General features: G+C 45.3%; 1 protein-coding gene across 7 annotated transcripts in view; it reads left to right on the top strand.

The window, feature by feature from the left end:
• LOC121573554 (active breakpoint cluster region-related protein-like) overlaps nt 1–18,966 on the top strand; it is a 233,031-nt gene that overhangs the window by 209,407 nt on the left and 4,658 nt on the right. For all 7 annotated transcript variants that reach the window (XM_045222618.1, XM_041885631.2, XM_045222619.1 and 4 more), the window contains 3 exons: nt 17,560–17,619; nt 18,114–18,223; nt 18,388–18,527. In XM_045222618.1, coding sequence (XP_045078553.1) covers nt 17,560–17,619; nt 18,114–18,223; nt 18,388–18,527 — 310 coding nt within the window. The remainder of the gene's footprint in view (nt 1–17,559; nt 17,620–18,113; nt 18,224–18,387; nt 18,528–18,966) is intronic.

Genomic DNA, 18,966 nt, shown 5'->3' on the forward strand with positions numbered 1-18,966 from the left:
AAGGGCACCCTATACCCAGAGTGTGTTGTGTTGGTAGAGGTTGGAAATGACTAACAATCCTCTCAGCAGGGCACCTGGTAACCCTGGGTGAGCCCCATTAGGGCACCTGGTAACACGGGGTGAGACCCATTAGGGCACCTGGTAACACGGGGTGAGACCCATTAGGGCACCTGGTAACCCAGGGTGAGCCCCATTAGGGCACCTGGTAACCCAGGGTGAGCCCCATTAGGGCACCTGGTAACACGGGGTGAGCCCCATTAGGGCATCTGGTAACCCAGGGTGAGCCCCATTAGGGCACCTGGTAACACGGGGTTGAGACCCATTAGGGCATCTGGTAACACGGGGTGAGACCCATTAGGGCATCTGGTAACCTGGGGTGAGACTCATTAGGGCACCTGGTAACACGGGGTGAGACCCATTAGGGCACCTGGTAACACGGGGTGAGACCCATTAGGGCACCTGGTAACCCAGGGTGAGCCCCATTAGGGCACCTGGTAACCCAGGGTGAGCCCCATTAGGGCACCTGGTAACACGGGGTTGAGACCCATTAGGGCATCTGGTAACACGGGGTGAGACCCATTAGGGCATCTGGTAACCTGGGGTGAGACTCATTAGGGCACCTGGTAACCCTGGGTGAGACTCATTAGGGCACCTGGTAACCCTAGGTGAGACTCATTAGGGCACCTGGTAACCCTGGGTGAGACTCATTAGGGCACCTGGTAACCCTGGGTGAGACCCATTAGGGCACCTGGTAACCCTAGGTGAGACTCATTAGGGCACCTGGTAACCCTGGGTGAGACTCATTAGGGCACCTGGTAACCCTGGGTGAGACTCATTAGGGCACCTGGTAACCCTGGGTGAGACTCATTAGGGCACCTGGTAACCCTGGGTGAGACCCATTAGGGCACCTGGTAACCCTGGGTGAGACTCATTAGGGCACCTGGTAACCCTGGGTGAGACTCATTAGGGCACCTGGTAACCCTGGGTGAGACTCATTAGGGCACCTGGTAACCCTGGGTGAGACTCATTAGGGCACCTGGTAACCCTGGGTGAGACTCATTAGGGCACCTGGTAACCCTGGGTGAGACCCATTAGGGCATCTGATAACCCTGGGTGAGACTCATTAGGGCACCTGATAACCCCGCAAGAGATGCATCACTGACACATTCCTCACTAATTAGACATGGCAATTACTGTCACCCCAGCAACAGGCTGAGGAGAAGCATGGTCCAGCTTATTACTCTTTCAAGTTTGACTGACTCCTCTGTCTGGGGAATATACACTTACACATGCATGCACACACACACACACACACACACACACACACACACAGCTGCTGTTGTAGATATACCTTAGCTTCAGGTTCTAGGCCATGACTCATGCGTGGGAGGAAGAAGGTTATTTTTAGGAGATACTGTTTTTATCCCCTGTGCTACAGGTATTTTACAGAGGCAGTTGGTCTATGCCTGTTTGATATCAGCGTGCTGGTATCCATTAGCCACTCTGCATTGCTTCATATGGTGGGAGTTTCTGGGTGTATTTCTGTGGTTATATATGCAGCAATACACAGTGTTAGACCGAGGAAACTAGGTCTGTATATATCTGCACGGGCAGCACTTTATGCAACAGCAGTAATTGATGTGCATGATAAAGGAGGACAGAACTGTGGTGCTATACTAGAACAAAGGATCCAAGATCAGGGCTGGAGTGAACTCTGTCTGCAGCAGGCAGCAGCACTTTAGACCAGACCTGGGTTCAAATACTATTTGAAATCATTTCATGTAATCGTTTGAAATCATTTCAAATAGATTGAGTTTACCAGGCAAAATTTGGAACCAATAGAATAGCCGCAGAAGTGAAAACCCTGACCATTCTTAGTACTTGAACAGGTCTGCTTTAGACGGGTCAATAAAGGGCGTTCCCTGCTTCTGCTGGCTGGAGCTGACAGTGACAGGTCTATCTCCTCTCTGCTAGTTTCTCCTGACACTGCAGCCTAAACCAGGATCAGGCCTGGATTACAGGCAGAAATCCCTTCAACTTTACCCCATCGATCTCAGCTGATCCCAGACCTGTCCACACACTCCTCCTGAGTCCTCCTGCACTGCAGGCCTGATATGTGGATTTGAGCGAGAGGAGGGGAGGGAGGGAGGAGAGTAGGCTGTCTGTTTGGGCTGTTTTGCTTCAGCTAAGTGCTGCACACTCACAATGTTAGTTTTCTAAATACACTGATACTCAGTTTACACACACAGAGCTACATTGACCTGTGTTTACACATCTGTACCTCTCTCATAATCACAGTATAATACACACCTTCACACACACATGCATACTCTCACGCTTGCATATATTTTCACACACTTGATCATGCACTTTCTTTTTTCTCTCCTCTAACACAGACATCCTCCCATAGGAGCATGCTTTCACACTCGTGGATGCAAGATATGAGGTCTCATTCATTCATGTTGAATGAGTCTTTGATGATTGGGTCTGAGTAAACGTCAGGTCTATGAATGATCTCTCAGTTCCAGCCCGATCCTAACCCGACTGGGGTCATAAAGTGTGAATTATTCCCCACCACATTTACCCTACAGCAGCACAGAGAATCAGGCTTTGAACCAGAGGGGCAATATAATCCCTACTATTACCACTCTGTTAAAGGGTGCTAAGATGGAGAGGAAGGGAAGAGAGAGTGTGTGTTGAACAGTGTGTGTGTTGAACAGACTGCAGGGTGTGAGAGTGTTGAGGAGACTGCAGGGCGTGACAGTGTGTTGAGTAGACTGCAGGGCGTGACAGTGTTGAGTAGACTGCAGGGCGTGACAGTGTGTTGAGGAGACTGCAGGGCGTGACAGTGTGTTGAGGAGACTGCAGGGCGTGACAGTGTGTTGAGTAGACTGCAGGGCGTGACAGTGTGTTGAGGAGACTGCAGGGCGTGACAGTGTGTTGAGGAGACTGCTGGGCGTGACAGTGTTGAGTAGACTGCAGGGCGTGACAGTGTGTTGAGGAGACTGCAGGGCGTGACAATGTGTTGAGTAGACTGCAGGGCGTGACAGGGTGTTGAGGAGACTGCTGGGCGTGACAGTGGGTTGAGGAGACTGCTGGGCGTGACAGTGTTGAGGAGACTGCAGGGCGTGACAGTGTGTTGAGGAGACTGCAGGGCGTGACAGTGTGTTGAGGAGACTGCAGGGCGTGACAGTGTGTTGAGGAGACTGCAGGGCGTGACAGTGTGTTGAGGAGACTGCAGGGCGTGACAGTGTGTTGAGGAGACTGCAGGGCGTGACAGTGTGTTGAGGAGACTGCAGGGCGTGACAGTGTGTTGAGGAGACTGCAGGGCGTGACAGTGTGTTGAGGAGACTGCAGGGCGTGACAGTGTGTTGAGGAGACTGCAGGGCGTGACAGTGTGTTGAGGAGACTGCAGGGCGTGACAGTGTGTTGAGGAGACTGCAGGGCGTGACAGTGTGTTGAGGAGACTGCAGGGCGTGACAGTGTATTGAGGAGACTGTAGCTGCTAGCATGTATTAGTGAGATTTAGATGGAGGAAGACGAGGGGTGTGTGTTTGTTGAGTAACGTGTGTTAGTGAGTTTTAAACTGGGAGGAAGAAGAGGGAGGTGAGTACTGAGTACAGACTGAGCAGGATCATTTATTTTACAGCTCTAATTAAGACTATGCAGAGGAAGAAGAGCGAGGGACTCCAGTAGAGCTTAGGCTGGCAGAGAAAAGGTTTATTTGAGGCTGAATCCGATATTATGCCCGTTTTTAATACCGGGATCATGATGTTTTCTGTTAATTGTGTTCTGAGGCTATGTCCTCTTCCATACTGATTTCCATTTTGGCGAGTTATTGTGTTTTACCCCTTGGTTACAGTATCCTTAGGAATCATGACGAGCAAAAGCAGGGAAAACGGGAACAAAAGCAGTTTCCTGCTGGTTTGGGGTATGACAGAGAATGAAGTATAACTATTACGCCCATCCCTCTCTCAATCCCTAATCATATTTCTCCACACAGAAAATGATGGCATTCCATTTGAGTATGCTGATTAGTGTAGATGACATATTACTGTTTCATACCCCCGTGCCTCTTTAAAGGGCCTTAAAATGCCTGCCAGTACCCTAATGGAGCGTTTTATAGGGCATATAAATCTGACTGTCACTACAGGGGGTCCAGCCCTTCACTGTCTCCCACGATCCCCCACCAGACACCCTCGGGCTGGCTAATGCGCTCCAGGAGGGGGGCAGGGGAGCATCCTCAGGCTGCTACCCAAGATGACCCTCTCCCTGCTGGGCTGGGTCAAACCTGCTGCCCCTGGTAGAAGAGTGGGGTCTCTCTCTCTCTCTCACGCACTCACACACTCAGTCACTCACTCACTCACTCACATATCCAAATAGTCTAGGAGTGTTAACCCCCTCTGGATTCATACGAGTGGTGGGTCGTTTTGGCTAACGAGTGTCTACCTACACAAAGACTATTAGCATTCGACTAGACTAGAGGAATGAAAGTGAAACAAAATATCCTCTCAAACAGTATAAATGGTGTTTCTAAATGCTGTTTACCGGTATGTACCTGATTTACAAATGACCTATACAAACACTTCTTTGGATACCCATATCATCACTCTAAATACTCTGATAATTCCCACAATGAGGACTAATAAAAAACACTTTCCATCCAAGACCAAAAAGAAGGTCATCAAGGTATTGAAAATGCATTTGAAAAATAACTTCTGGGTCATTCTCACGAAACTGTATACAAATAAAATAATCTCAAGTGTCATTTTTCACGAAATGTCCTCTTGAATCACTGAGATACGGATCTGTACATATCTTTTTCATAACTATTATTATGTAAAAATGTATAAAATGACCTAAATGTAATCCGGACACATTTCGGTAATGAGAATTTGGGGTGAAAATGTACAACATTCTGGCGCACATTTTAACATCTTAGTCCTCAGAATTATATATATATATATATTAATGCATCATGGTTTTGTACCTCAATTTGCCCATCTATGAGTTAACAGAAGATAAAACACTAACTGTAAGTCGCTCTGGATAAGAGCGTCTGCTAAATGACTAAAATGTAAATGTAAAACAGAGAGACGTTGTTGTAACCGCCTATCATTTTACTCTCAGGGGTTTTACATAAGAACGGCCTCCTCTCTCTGTCCTCAACTCTGCAGGCTACTGTGAGGCTGCCCTGCATGGGACCACTCTCTGTAGTGTATAGAACAGAACTGTGAGAACATTAGAGTGTCCGTGTTGGTGACCTAAAGGACAGGTCACACTATCTCCTGTACTAAATGTACATGTAAATCATCAGTGTTGTTAGTCACGCTTGCTGCAGGCAGGAACATGCTGTTGTGTAAGACTTGTCTTAAAGCAGATGCCTTCATGATGTTTATGAAGCTGGATCTTATACTGTATGACTGAGACACGCTTCCCTTAGAAGGCTGTGATAGGATGCTTGGGCTGGTCTATGGCCAATCACAACTCTCCGCCTGCTGAGAACGCATGCTGGTTGGCTCAAACCAGGAAGTCTTGTAAGGAAGCTCATGGCGACTGAGTCAAGCGGCCTCCTCACATGTCCATCATGACATCAGCAGCTCTTTACCGAAGCATCATATTATTACTAAGTACAGGGATTTACAGTGCATTCGGAAAGTATTCAGACCCCTTTACTTTTTCCACATTTTGTTACGTTACAGCCTTATTCTAAAATGGATTAAATAAACATTTTCCCTCATTAATCTACACACAATACCCCATAATGACAAAGCGAACTTATTTACGTAAGTATTCAGACCCTTTGCTATTAGACTCGAAATTTAGCTCAGGTGCATCCTGTTTCCATTGATCATCCTTGAGATGTTTCTACAACTTGATTGGAGTCCACCTGTGGTAAATTAAATTCATTGGAAATGATTTGGAAAGGCACACTCCTGTCTATATAAGGTCCCACAGTTGACAGTGCATGTCATAGTAAAAACCAAGCCATGAGGTCGAAGGAATTGTCCGTAGAGCTCCGAGACAGGATTGTGTCGAGGCACAGATCTGGGGAAGGGTACCAAAACATTTCTGCAGCATTGAAGCTCCCCAAGAACACAATGGCCTCCATCATTCTTAAATGGAAGAAGTTTAGAACCTCCAAGACTCTTCCTTGAGCTGGCCGGCCGGCCAAACTGAGCAATCGTGGGAGAAGGCCCTTGGTCAACCCGATGGTCACTCTGACAGAGCTCCAGAGTTCCTCTGTGGAGAAGGGAGAACCTTCCAGAAGGACAACCATCTCTGCAGCACTCCACCAATCAGGCCTTTATGGTAGAGTGGCCAGACGGAAGCCACTCCTCAGTAAAAGGCACATGACAGCCCGCTTGGAGTTTGCCAAAAGGCACCTAAAGACTCTCAGACCATGAGAAACAAGATTCTCTGGTCTGATGAAACCAAGATTGAACTCTTTGGCCTGAATGCCAAGTGCCACGTCTGGAGGAAACCTGGCACCATCCCTACGGTGAAGCATGGTGGTGGCAGCATCATGCTGTGGGGATGTTTTTCAGCGGCAGGGACTGGGAGACTAGTCAGGATCAAGGGAAAGATGAACGGAGCCAAGTCCAGAGAGATCCTTAATGAAAACCTGCTCCAGAATGCTCAGGACCTCAGACTGGGGGCGAAGGTTCACCTTCCAACCGGACAATGACCCTAAGTACACAGCCAAGACAACGCAGGAGTGGCTTTGGGACAAATCTCTGAATGTCCATGAGTGGCCCAGCCAGAGCCCGGACTTGAACGCTATCTAACATCTCTGGAGAGACCTGAAAATAGCTGTGTAGCAATGCTCCCCATCCAACCTGACAGAGCTTGAGAGAATCTGCAGAGAAAAATGGGAGAAACTCCCCAAATACATGTGTGTCAAGCTTGTAGAGTCATACCAAGAAGACTTGAGGCTGTAATCACTGCCAAAGGTGGTCTTGTTTTTACAGGACTTAATAAACAAAAACAATCCCTAGGTTGGTGTTTTTAATAAAATGAAACCCACGGCCCATGCAGTTGAGCTAGTTAGTTTCTAATTAAACTGGATGAGAACATTGCTGTTTATTGCTAATTTAAAACAGAACAGTCAGTCACTGAATTAATATTTAAATTAGTCTCCCAGTGAACAGAAAGTGAGAGGTACAAGGAATGTAGCAAAGTACAAAATAAAATATTAAGAGGAATTAATTAATTCAGGGTATGATAAATCCATACTTTATCATAATTAAGTTCTGCTTTAAATATCACTGCCAAAATACATTAACATTCCCAATTAATTCAACAATGGATTAATTAAAGATTATGGAGAATGTCTGTATAATCAGAGTGCACACTGACACGTTTCTTCCCTGATGTCAATGTCAATTTACAAGATTGTCATGTTGTGAAACCTACCAGTGCTTTAAAGTTCCACATACATCCTGTATCTATGTATGATTGTGTGTTTTTATGTATGTATGTATGTTTGTGTGTTTGTATATATGTATTTATGTATGTATGTACAGTGCCTTCAGAAAGTATTCATATCCATTTGACTTATGCCACATTTTGTTGTGTTGAAGCCTGAATTCAAAATGGATTAAATGTTTTTTTCTCTCACCCATCTACACACAATAACCTATAATGACAGTGAAAACATGTTTAAAAATATATATATTCTCATTTATTGAAAATGAAATACAGAAATATCTAATTTACACTAGTATTCACACCCCTGAGTGAATACTTTGTAGAAGCACCTTTGGCCGCGATTACAGCTTTGAGTCGTCTTGGGTATGTCCGTATCAGCTTTGCACATCTGGATTTGGGGATTTTCTCATTCTTCCTTGCAGATTTTCTCAAGATCTGTTAAGTTAGGTGGGGAGCAGTGGTGAACAGCAATCTTCAAGTTTTTCAATGGGATTCTTGTCTGCGATTTGCCTGGGCCACTCAAGGACTTTCACATTCTTGTTCTGAAGCCATTCCAGCGTTACTTTGGCTGTATGCTTAGAGTTATTGTCCTGATGGAACATAAATATTCGCCCAAGTCTGTCGTTTGCACTCTGAAGCAGTATCTCATCAAGGATTTGCCTGTATTTGGCGCCATTCATTGTTCCCTCTATCCTTACCAGTCTCCCAGTCCCTGCCGCTGAAAAGCATCCCCATAGCATGATGATGCCACCACCATGCTTCATGGTAGGGATGGTGTTAGATGGGTGATGAGCTGTGCCTGGTTTTCTCCAGACATAGCGCTTTACATTCAGACCACAAAATCTTTTGCCTTATGGTCGTAGTCTTTCATGTGCCTTTTTGCAAACTTCAGGTGTGCTGTCATGTGCCTTTTTCTCAGGAGTGGCCTCCGTCTGGTCACTCTCCCATAAAACCCAGATTGGTGAAGACTGTTGTCCTTCTGGCAGGTTCTCCCATCTCAGCCAAGGAACTCTGTAGTTGTGTCAGAGTGGTCATTGGGTTCTTGGTCACCTCCCTGACTAAGGTTCTTCTTGCCCGGTTGCTCAGTTTGGTTAGTTAGGCAGAGTTTGGGTAGTTCGATATTTTTTCAATTTCCCAATGATGGAGAACACTGCTCTTGGAAACTTTCAACACTCTAGAAATGGTTTTATACCCTTCCCCATATATGCCTCATCACATCTCAGAGATCTCTGTACAGTTCCTTGGACTTCATTGTATAGTTTCTGCTCTGGCATGCACTGTCAACTGTGGGACCTTATATAGACAGGTGTGTTTATTTCAAAATCATGCCCAAACAATTAAATTGGCCACAGGTGGACCCCAATCAAGTTGTAGCGACATCTCAATGATGATCAAAGTAAATTGGATGCACCTGAGCTCAATTTGGAGTGTCATAGCAAAGGGTTGTGAATACTTATGTAAATTAGATTTTTGTATTTCATTTTCAAAACATTTGCGAACATTTCTAAGAACATGTTTTCACTCTGTCATTATGGGGTATTTTGTGTAGATGCATGAGAAAATTGTTATATTTAATCAATTTTGAATTCAGGCTGTAACACAACAAAATGTGTTATAAGTCAAGGGGTATGAGTACTTTCTGACCTACAGTTGTTTTTCTTCCCCAGAAGAGCCATGACAGTTTCACATGCATCATTCATAAACCAGTTTCTTTCACCAAATTCCCCAACCTAGATCTGTCATTTGATGTCCTATGTTAGCAGGTAACCGGTTGATGGTGATGGGGATTGAGACTGCCCTGTGTTGTAGATACAGTATTCTGTGGAGGGTTGTGGAGAGTTCAGTCAGTGAGAGATGTATCTAGAATATAAACATCTCCAGAGGGACCTCAGCATCTGTTTGTCCAACTACTTAAATCCTGCATGGGCTGTGCTCTGTCCCCCATAGGCAACAGCAGTCGGATGTGTAGAAGGGCATCTCATCATACGCACAGTATAGTATTGGTCAAAAGTTTTGAGAATGACACAAGCAGTGGCGGCTCCTGAAAAAATTCTCAGGAGGGGCAATTTTTCTGATGATTTAGGTGACCTACACACATTTTAAAAAAGATATGTCCAGCAACAACATGAAGACAGGGGCAGCATATAAGTCAATACCAGAAGCATTTATTGACTGATCTGGGGAGATGGATTCCAGTTTCTGTGACAGATTATAAATAATCTCTGATGCCTTTGTTATATTAGCTTTTGGTTGAATGTACTGTCGTAGTAAATATATAATGTTATAGCTTGGTCTGACTAAAATCTTGTGCATGACCCATTTTGTGTTGGGCGTTTGTTTTCAATCAATGCTGTTCCTATCCTATAACAATGGACAAAAGAGTCCTATCTTGTCAGCCTTGTCAGCAGGTGGCCAAGGACAACACCCACGCCATAGGTCTCTCAGTTCTTCCAACTCACGAGTTCTTGCTCTGAGGACACACACACACACACACACACACACACATCATCACTGATAACACACACACACACACACATCATCACTGTTAAACACACACACACACACACACACAAAAATCCCCTCTCTTTAGGCTGAACATTTGAAGACAGAGAACCCGACTCAGAGCCAATGCAACAGTGGAGGGGACCTCGCCCAACTCATCAGGACCAATCAGAAGATCAGAACTACTAGATTCAACCTACATCATTTATTGTATAAAATGTCTGCACACAATGTTTTCGGGGCTCTCTTCTCCCTAAGAGTTTGACGAACGAGTCCGTGCACGCGATTCCAGATATCTTTACCTCTGAATAAACTGCCTTTATTATACCATATCCACCCTGTCCAAAGTCTCTACTTGGTCTCAGTTCTCCAGTAAACTTGTGATTATCAACAGTACACAACGGTAACAAACAATTGGGGGAACTCACGGGGCAGATAGTAAGGTCGCAATGACACAGAAAGCAGTTCAATGTCGGGGTACAGAGTCGCTCTCTTACCAGGATCGCGGTCCGCTCTGACCAGGGTGAAGCCGGCCGGCTCCACTTCTCTGTCCGGGACTCTGTCATCCAGCCAAGTCTCCCAGCTGTATTGGGATTCCGCTGCCAGCAGCGTTTTCATTATTTAGTCCGTTCAGAAGCGGGTATGTACACGATCAACAAGATCAGTCCAAAACCAACCACTGGAAATCCATGGTTGGCAGAATGTTTGTAAACTAAGTCTACAAATTAAAAACATAAAATAACGCCACATTGCAGGTCGCAACAGAGACGCTGCTAGCCGCTATTGTCTTAGTTACGTTCATGGTTACGTCACGTATGACGAAAGCGCGTAAGTGCAAGCCCACAGACACCCATAGAGAATGTATTGAAAGCTTTGAAATTTGAAAAAAATAGATTTTACATGACAGGCTATGAGAGACTTCTGGGCGATTTTCAACTTGACTGAAATCGCCCCAAAAACGGGCGGGGCCATTTGAAGCACGACTTTAGCCTGATTTGACATTTAGTGGCTGGCAGATCAGACGTGAACACTGATAACTACTGTTGCCGTGATATAATTGATTAGAAAAAAAATCCCTTCCTTTTCCCGTTTGGCAGTGCGTCGCCCATATCGCCCTATTGAACAGGCCGTCCCTGGACACAAGTATTGGTCTTCACAAAGTTTGCTGCTTCAGTGTTATGAGATATTTTTGTCAGATGTTACTATGGTATACTGAAGTATAATTACAAACATTCCATAAGTGTTAAAGGCTTTTATTGACAATTACATTAAGTTTATGCAAAGAGTCAATATTTGCAGTGTTGACCCTTCTTTTTCAAGACCTCTGCAATCCGCCCTGGCATGCTGTCAATTAATTTCTGGGCCACATCCTGACTGATGGCAGCCCATTCTTGCATAATCAATGCTTGGAGTTTGTCAGAATTTGTGGGGTTTTGTTTGTCCACCCGCCTCTTGAGGATTGACCACAAGTTCTCAATGGGATTAAGGTCTGGGGAGTTTCCTGGTTTTGTTCCCCGAGCCACTTATCACTTTTGCCTTATGGCAAGGTGCTCCATCATGCTGGAAAAGGCATTGGTCATCACTAAACTGTTCTTGGATGGTTGGGAGAAGTTGCTCTCGGAGGATGTGTTGGTACCATTCTTTATTCATTGCTGTGTTCTTAGGCAAAATTGTGAGTGAGCCCACTCCCTTGGCTGAGAAGCAACCCCACACATGTATGGTCTCAGGATGCTTTACTGTTGGCATGACACAGGACTGATGGTAGCGCTCACCTTGTCTTCTCCGGACAAGGTGTTTTCCGGATGCCCCAAACAATCGGAAAGAGAAAATGACTTTACCCCAGTCCTCAGCAGTCCAATCCCTGTACCTTTTGCAGAATATCAGTCTGTCCCTGATGTTTTTCCTGGAGAGAAGTAGCTTCTTTGCTGCCCTTCTTGACACCAGGCCATCCTCCAAAAGTATTTGCCTCACTGTGCGTGCAGATGCACTCACACCTGCCTGCTGCCATTCCTGAGCAAGCTCTGCACTGGTGGTGCCCCGAACCCGCAGCTGAATCAACTTTGGGAGACGGTCCTGGCGCTTGCTGGACTTTCTTGGGTGCCCTGATGCCTTCTTCACAACAATTGAACCTCTCTCCTTGAAGTTCTTGATGATCCGATAAATGGTTGATTTAGGTACAATCTTACTAGCAGTAATATATTTGCCTGTGAAGCCCTTTTTGTGCAAAGCAATGATGATGGCACATGTTTCCTTGCAGGTAACCATGGTTAACAGAGGAAGAACAATGATTTCAAGCACCACCCTCCTTTTTAAAGCTTCCAGTCTGTTATTCTAACTCAATCAGCATGACAGAGTGATCTCCAGCCTTGTCTTCGTCAACACTCTCACCTGTGTTAACGAGAGAATCACTGACATGATGGCAGCTGGTCCTTTTGTGGCAGGGTTGGAATGCATTGGAAATGTTTTTTTGGGGATTAAGTTCATTTTCATGGCAAAGAGGGACTTTGCAATTAATTGCAATTCATCTGATATGCAAATTGCCATCATCAAAACTGAGGCAGCAGACTTTGTGAAAATTAGTATTTGTGTCATTCTCAAAACTTTTGACCACGACTGTACAGTATGTGTGTGTGTGTGTGTGTATGTACAGTTTATGTGTTTGCCTGCCTGTTTTGATGTATACTCAGTGGATGTGCCTTAAGTTAGAACACGTGGCAGCCACTATTCACTGACCTATTCTATACTGTATGAAGAAGCACACTACAGATAGGAGAGGTGACATCACAGTAACCTGAGTTGGCTCTCCTCCTGTCTTCTCTTCTCATCCACTCACTTTCCATCATCAATTATTTCCCCCTCTAGGTTGCCATAGTAACACTGTGTGTGTGTGTGCGTGGGCTGGCATTGGCAGTAGAATGGCCTTACTGAAGAGCTCAGTGACTTTCAACGTGGCACCGTCATATGATGCCACCTTTCCAACAAGTCAGTTCGTAAAATTGCCCCGGTCAACTGTTATTGTGAAGTGGAAACGTCTAGGAGCAACAATGGCTCAGACGCGAAGTGTTAGACCACACAAGCTCACAGAACGGGACCGCCGAGTACTGAAGCGCGTAAAAGTCGTATCCTCTGTTGCAACACTCACTGCAGAGTTCCAAACTGCCTCTGGAAGCAACGTCAGCAAGAACTGTTCTTTGGGAGCTTCATGAAATGGGTTTCCATGTCCGAGCAGCCGCACACACAAGCTTAAGATCACCATGCGCAATGCCAAGCGTCGGCTGGAGTGATGTAAAGCCCACCGCCATTGGAACCTGGAGCATTGGAAACACGTTCTCTGGTGTGATGAATCACGCTTCACCATCTGTCAGTCCGACGGACGAATCTGGGTTAGGCGGATGCCAGGTGAACTCTACCTGCCCGAATGCATAGTGTCAACTGTAAAGTTTGGTGGAGGAGGAATAATGGTCTGGGGCTGTTTTTCATGGTTCAGTCCAGGCCCCTTAGTGCCAGTGAAAGGAAAACTTAACTCTACAGCATACAATGACATTCTAGACGATTCTGTGCTTCCAACTTTGTAGCAACAGTTTGGGGAAGGCCCTTTTCTGTTTCAGCATGAAAATGGCCCCCTACACAAGCGAGGTCCATACAGAAATGGTTTTCCGAGATCGGTGTAGAAGAACTTCATTGGCCTGCACAGAGCCCTGACCTCAACCCCATCGAACACCTTTGGGATGAATTGGAACGCGACTATGAGCAAGGCCTAATTGCCCAACATCAGTGCCCGACCTCACTAATGCTCTTGTGGCTGAATGGAAGCAAGTCCCCGCAGCAATGTTCCAACATCTTGTGGAAAGCCTTCCCAGAAGAGTGGCGGCTGTTATAGAAGCAAAGGGGGGACCAACTCCATATTAATGCCCATGATTTTGGAATGAGATGTTCGACGAGCAGGTGTCCACATGCTTTTGGTCATTTAGTGTAGCATTGCGCGCACACAGACACACACACACACACACCAGGAGAGTCAGCCCTCAGAGCCTAGGGGCTGCTCAGAGAACATTGCGTTCCCACCAAACGGAGCATCATGCTGGCTAAACGGAACACATCACATCGCTACTCATTCATGCACATACTCACCCTCATGCTTTTTCTGTCTTTGCTCTCTCTCGCTTTTCTCTCTCGAAGTATTTGACATCTAAGCACTAATAGAATTAATAGTTTTTCCTCTTCTATTTTTATCATGCAGAACATTCTGTGCCACATGAAAGATAGATGATTGTACAGTGTATTCAGTGTGGATATGTATTTATACAGTATCACCACCATGTGTTATGATCCTCTCCCCAGTCAGTCACAGTGTTTTAGGCAGAGCAAAGGAGGCTTTGAGCTTTGGAGGAGTGATGAGATCCTAATTGGAACCATCGTTTGGTTTGGATGTTTCCTTTATCCTTTATCCTTCCACCAGCCCTCCTGGTTTTCCTGTCTTTCTTCCTGTCTTTCTTTCTTCTACAAACACACGCTACCAATCTGTTTCAGGGATTCTCTGGAGAGAGAGGATTTGGCTCTGTGATTCATCTCTTGGGATTTTGAAGACTTTGAGGACCCGCCCCCTTTCTTCTTGTGCGTGCTTCACCTCATATACTCTTCCCTCTGATGGGTTTCCTGGACTTTTTTCCCCCTCATCTCCCTTTGTTTTACCAGCCAGCAGGGCACAACCCCAAGTCACACTGTGGAGATCATTGTTTCCATGTCTAAACTTCAAAGCAACATTTTCATACAACGTATCTTGCTTCCATCCATCCATCCATCCTCTGTGATAGGTTGAGAATATATAGTGTAGAACCATACTGATTCTGAATCAGTTGCAGTTTGCACTATAAATAATACCTTAGCTATGCAGTTTGTGGTCTGTCTCCCCTTGAACCAGCTCACTTCCCAGGCAAGGAAAATGAATAAATAGGGCCAGAAGTTCTTCCTGGAGTTTTTAATAAAGCAGCAGAGGATTAGAAGTGAACGGTGGAGTGGTTGAGGGGTCAGTGGGTGCGCTGACGCATTAAAGGGTCTTTGTATTTTTATGTAACCCAATTTGACGAGAGAGAGAGAGAGAGATGTATTTTGGGGGGCTATATGGGTACAGGAGTCCTCATCAGGCTGTTTGTTATTTTGGGCTCCTGCCCAGAAAGACTCCTGGCACTGGTGTAGTCAGGACCCCATAGCCATGATTAGGGGCAACCTTATTTAAAGCCCAAACCCTGCTTGGAAAATTGGCCCTAATGGTAATAGACGTCTGAGTAACTGATAACAAAACAAGCTTTTTATTAGGTAATTAATTACACTCCCTAAATACAAAGTTCTACCCTACTGTAAAGTTACGATAAGGTAAGTGTGCTGGCCTTGCGCTCGCTCAGCAATAAACGATTATGGGGCTTTTAAGACCAACAAGCACATAATCTAGGAAGGTAGTAATGACATAAGTGTAATTGTGATACACAGGGAACTGCTGAATCAGCCTATAAAAGGCATTAGCTCCTCGCTGTAGAAGTGCTATGCTAGTGAGTGTGGCTCTGGTGTGTGTATCTAACACACACACACTTCTCATCATACATCATGTCAGAGCTCGATTCTCCCAGGGCACCATGAGAAAAAGGCCCAGCTCTGCCTGTGTACTGAGCATGGTGAAGAGTGTGAGCCAGACATCAGCCATGGCTGCTGCTTACCCCTAGAGACAGCCAAATGTAAATGGGGAAAAGCACAACCCCTGTCCCTGTCTCCCTTTCCCAATGGACACTCTGCCCTGTCTCTACCCTCAAGCATTTCAGCAGAGGTAGAGAGAACCTGGCCCACAACCAGATGACAGTTCAACTTACAAGAACTAACAGGAACAATATGAAACTGAGCACTAGCATAGCAATACAATGGTAGTGAACAGAAAGGGCATCTGCAGAGCTTCCATTGTTGTGTGTTAGCCTGATGTTCTGATTTAATTTGAGAAAGGGGGCTTTCTTGTTTGCTGTATTTTCATCTCAATCAGTGTGATTCATGTTCACATTAGTGAAAGGAGGTAAATTTGATACATATGTTAGTTAGTCCAATGGAGGACTGTTGGGGTGAATGGACTGTTTCATGATGTGTGAAAGAGGGGCTGTTGTGTGTTTGTATCAGGGGAGAACGACTGCCCCCTCTCATTGAAGCCACTGACGTTCAATGCCGACCGCAGTACTGCAGGCATTGTTAGCAGAAAACATGTAAATAAATAAAAAATGTCAAAGACAATCATGGTACCAATAATAGCTTCTAATACACAGATGTATGTCCTTGAACCGATTATTTTAAAATCGCACACAGAAGAAGTTATAGGGATAGTGGCGCTGCTAATGGCAACCTGCAATACCCCGGTCAGCCTTTAACTTGAGTTACTCAACGAGAGGGGGCAGCACTGAGCTAGCCTGCAACATCACTTCCTGGAGTAGCTCATACTGCTCATGTTATGTCTCTATGAGACGCCATCTTAACAGACTTTATTTGGCTTCAATGCGCTATTGAGTCTTCACATAGGAATGAATAGTGCCACGTGATCGATGGCATTGTCCATTCATATATACAGTCATTGGTTTTAATGCAGAGATAATCCATGTCGTTAGGTAGGGACAGACCCACACACAGCCCTCAGGCTGGCTAGACTACAGAGGCTCCTCTCAGTCTAAACACACACATACGCACGCACACTGGAGGGGGCACATTACCCAGCATGCACCACTGCTCCATCCACACAGGGGGTAAAGCCCATTTAACTTGATCAGATGTCAGCATCCTGAAAATTAAATGACGGAAAAAAATAAGTTCCCAGGGATGTTTTGTCATTTAAATATAGACAGGCCTGTCTGTGAATTTCCATCAAGGAGGCAAATGGAAAACTGGGTATTTTTCCTCCACATACAGCAGAAGTCAGAAAATAGCCCTCCTCTTCTGGCCCATGCTGAGGGGAGAGTCTCGTCTCGGGTCGGAAAACAAACTGTAGCGGGGCCTCGTTGTTCTCTTGGCTGGACTTAAAGGAGCTCCTCAGAGCCTCACCAAAGCATGACGGGAGGGAGACATCTGGGGTAGGTGTTAGAGAGGGAGAGAACGTAACAGTGTTTGTGTCCTAATAAACATACTATTTCCTCCAGTGCAGTGAACCCTAGGTAGGCAGAGGTCCAGGTCACAGAGAGCTAGCGAGGTACTGGGGTGTAGTGACAAGTAGAACACCAAACATAGGCGAGAACGTAACATTTATGTTTTGGTGACTATGGGAGCGTAACAGTGTTTGTTTCCTAATAAACATACTTTTTCCTCCAGTGCAATGAACCATGAGTACTCAGAGAGAGCTGGCTAGGTACTGGGTTGTAGTGACAGAGGACGTTAGCAGTATTAGAACACAGGCACCAGAAATGAGGCTTTAGTGTCTCTACTAGAGTGCAGTCTTCTATATGATATACAGAGTGTGTTCTGTGAGGGTCCATGTGATTGTGTCCATGATACGTGTATTTGAACACTCATTGCTCTTGTCGTACCTTCTCTGTCTCCTACGAGGCCATGCATTGATGTGGCTTGTGTAGAGACTATAACTGTACTCTCTTTCTCTGTGTATTTCAGCTGGACCCTCAGACAGTGCAGTCCAAGAACTGGCACATGGACGTCATAGAGATGAACGGGGTAAGGGACTTTTTAGGAACATTTGGGGCCAGTTTCCCGGACCGAGATTAAGCCTATTCTTGGACTAAGACGCTTTTTCAATGTTGAATCTGGTACTGTCAGTCATTTACAGATCTCAACCCTGTTAATAGAAGATGACTGTTAGGGATTAGTGTGTGGATATTATAACGAAGCTTGTTGTTATAGTTGGCCAGGGCCATGCAACATTATCTTTACGAGTTTGGCCAACTCTCTGATTGCTCCGGAACACAGTGTTTTTAAACAGCCGTAAAGTTTAAACATCTAACAACGCTGGATCCACTTACACTCCTGGATGTTGTGAAATGATCAAAAGAAAGCACTTGGAAGCTGTGTATTTTAAACAGTTTAAAGTAGGGACTGCAGATTAGCTATGTTGCTAAAAGCTGGTGCAATGTTTGCTGTTGATGGTCCCTGTCAAATTAACCAATAAATATGCAGCTTGTTTGACACTTTGTATGTATCGTCTCCCGCAGATCAAAGTGGAGTTCTCCATGAAGTTTACGAGTCGGGACTTGAGTCTGAAGAGAACGCCCTCCAAAAAACAGAGTGGGGTGTTCGGGGTCAAAATTAGTGTGGTGACAAAGTAAGTCATGTTGATTTTTTTTATTCAAACATAACTGCAACAACATGATACATTTTTACACTTCTAGCATTAGCATCGCAATAAATTGTTGTTGACAGTAATCTAATTGCAGTAATAATACTGCAATATCAGTCCTGATGAATATTGGTTGTCCCCCCCAACAGGCGCGAGCGCTCCAAGGTGCCTTACATAGTCCGCCAGTGCATTGAGGAGGTGGAGAAGAGGGGAATCGACGAGGTGGGAATCTACAGGATCTCAGGGGTGGCCACCGACATCCAGGCCCTCAAAGCAGCGTTCGACACCAGTAAGAAACACTCATACTACGAACACTTCAAAGCACACCTCAGTCTTCATCAACAGAGAGAGGATTTTTACATTTTAGTCATTTAGCAGATGCTCTTATCCAGAGCGACTTACAGTTAGTGAGTGCATACATTTTCATACTGGTCCCCCGTGGGAATCGAATCCACAACCCTGGCGTTGCAAGCGCCATGCTCTACCAACTGAGCTACATGGGACTATATTTCCTGGCCATGGGATCTGACCAGGCATACAGTGAGGGGAAAAAAGTATTTGATCCCCTGCTGATTTTGTACGTTTGCCCACTGACAAAGAAATGATCAGTCTATAATTTTAATGGTATATTTATTTGAGCAGTGAGAGACAGAATAACAACAAAAAAATCCAGAAAAACGCATGTCAAAAATGTTATAAATTTATTTGCATTTTAATGAGGGAAATAA

Source organism: Coregonus clupeaformis, chromosome 9 (assembly GCF_020615455.1).
Source record: "Coregonus clupeaformis isolate EN_2021a chromosome 9, ASM2061545v1, whole genome shotgun sequence".
NCBI classification, from domain to species: domain Eukaryota; kingdom Metazoa; phylum Chordata; class Actinopteri; order Salmoniformes; family Salmonidae; genus Coregonus; species Coregonus clupeaformis.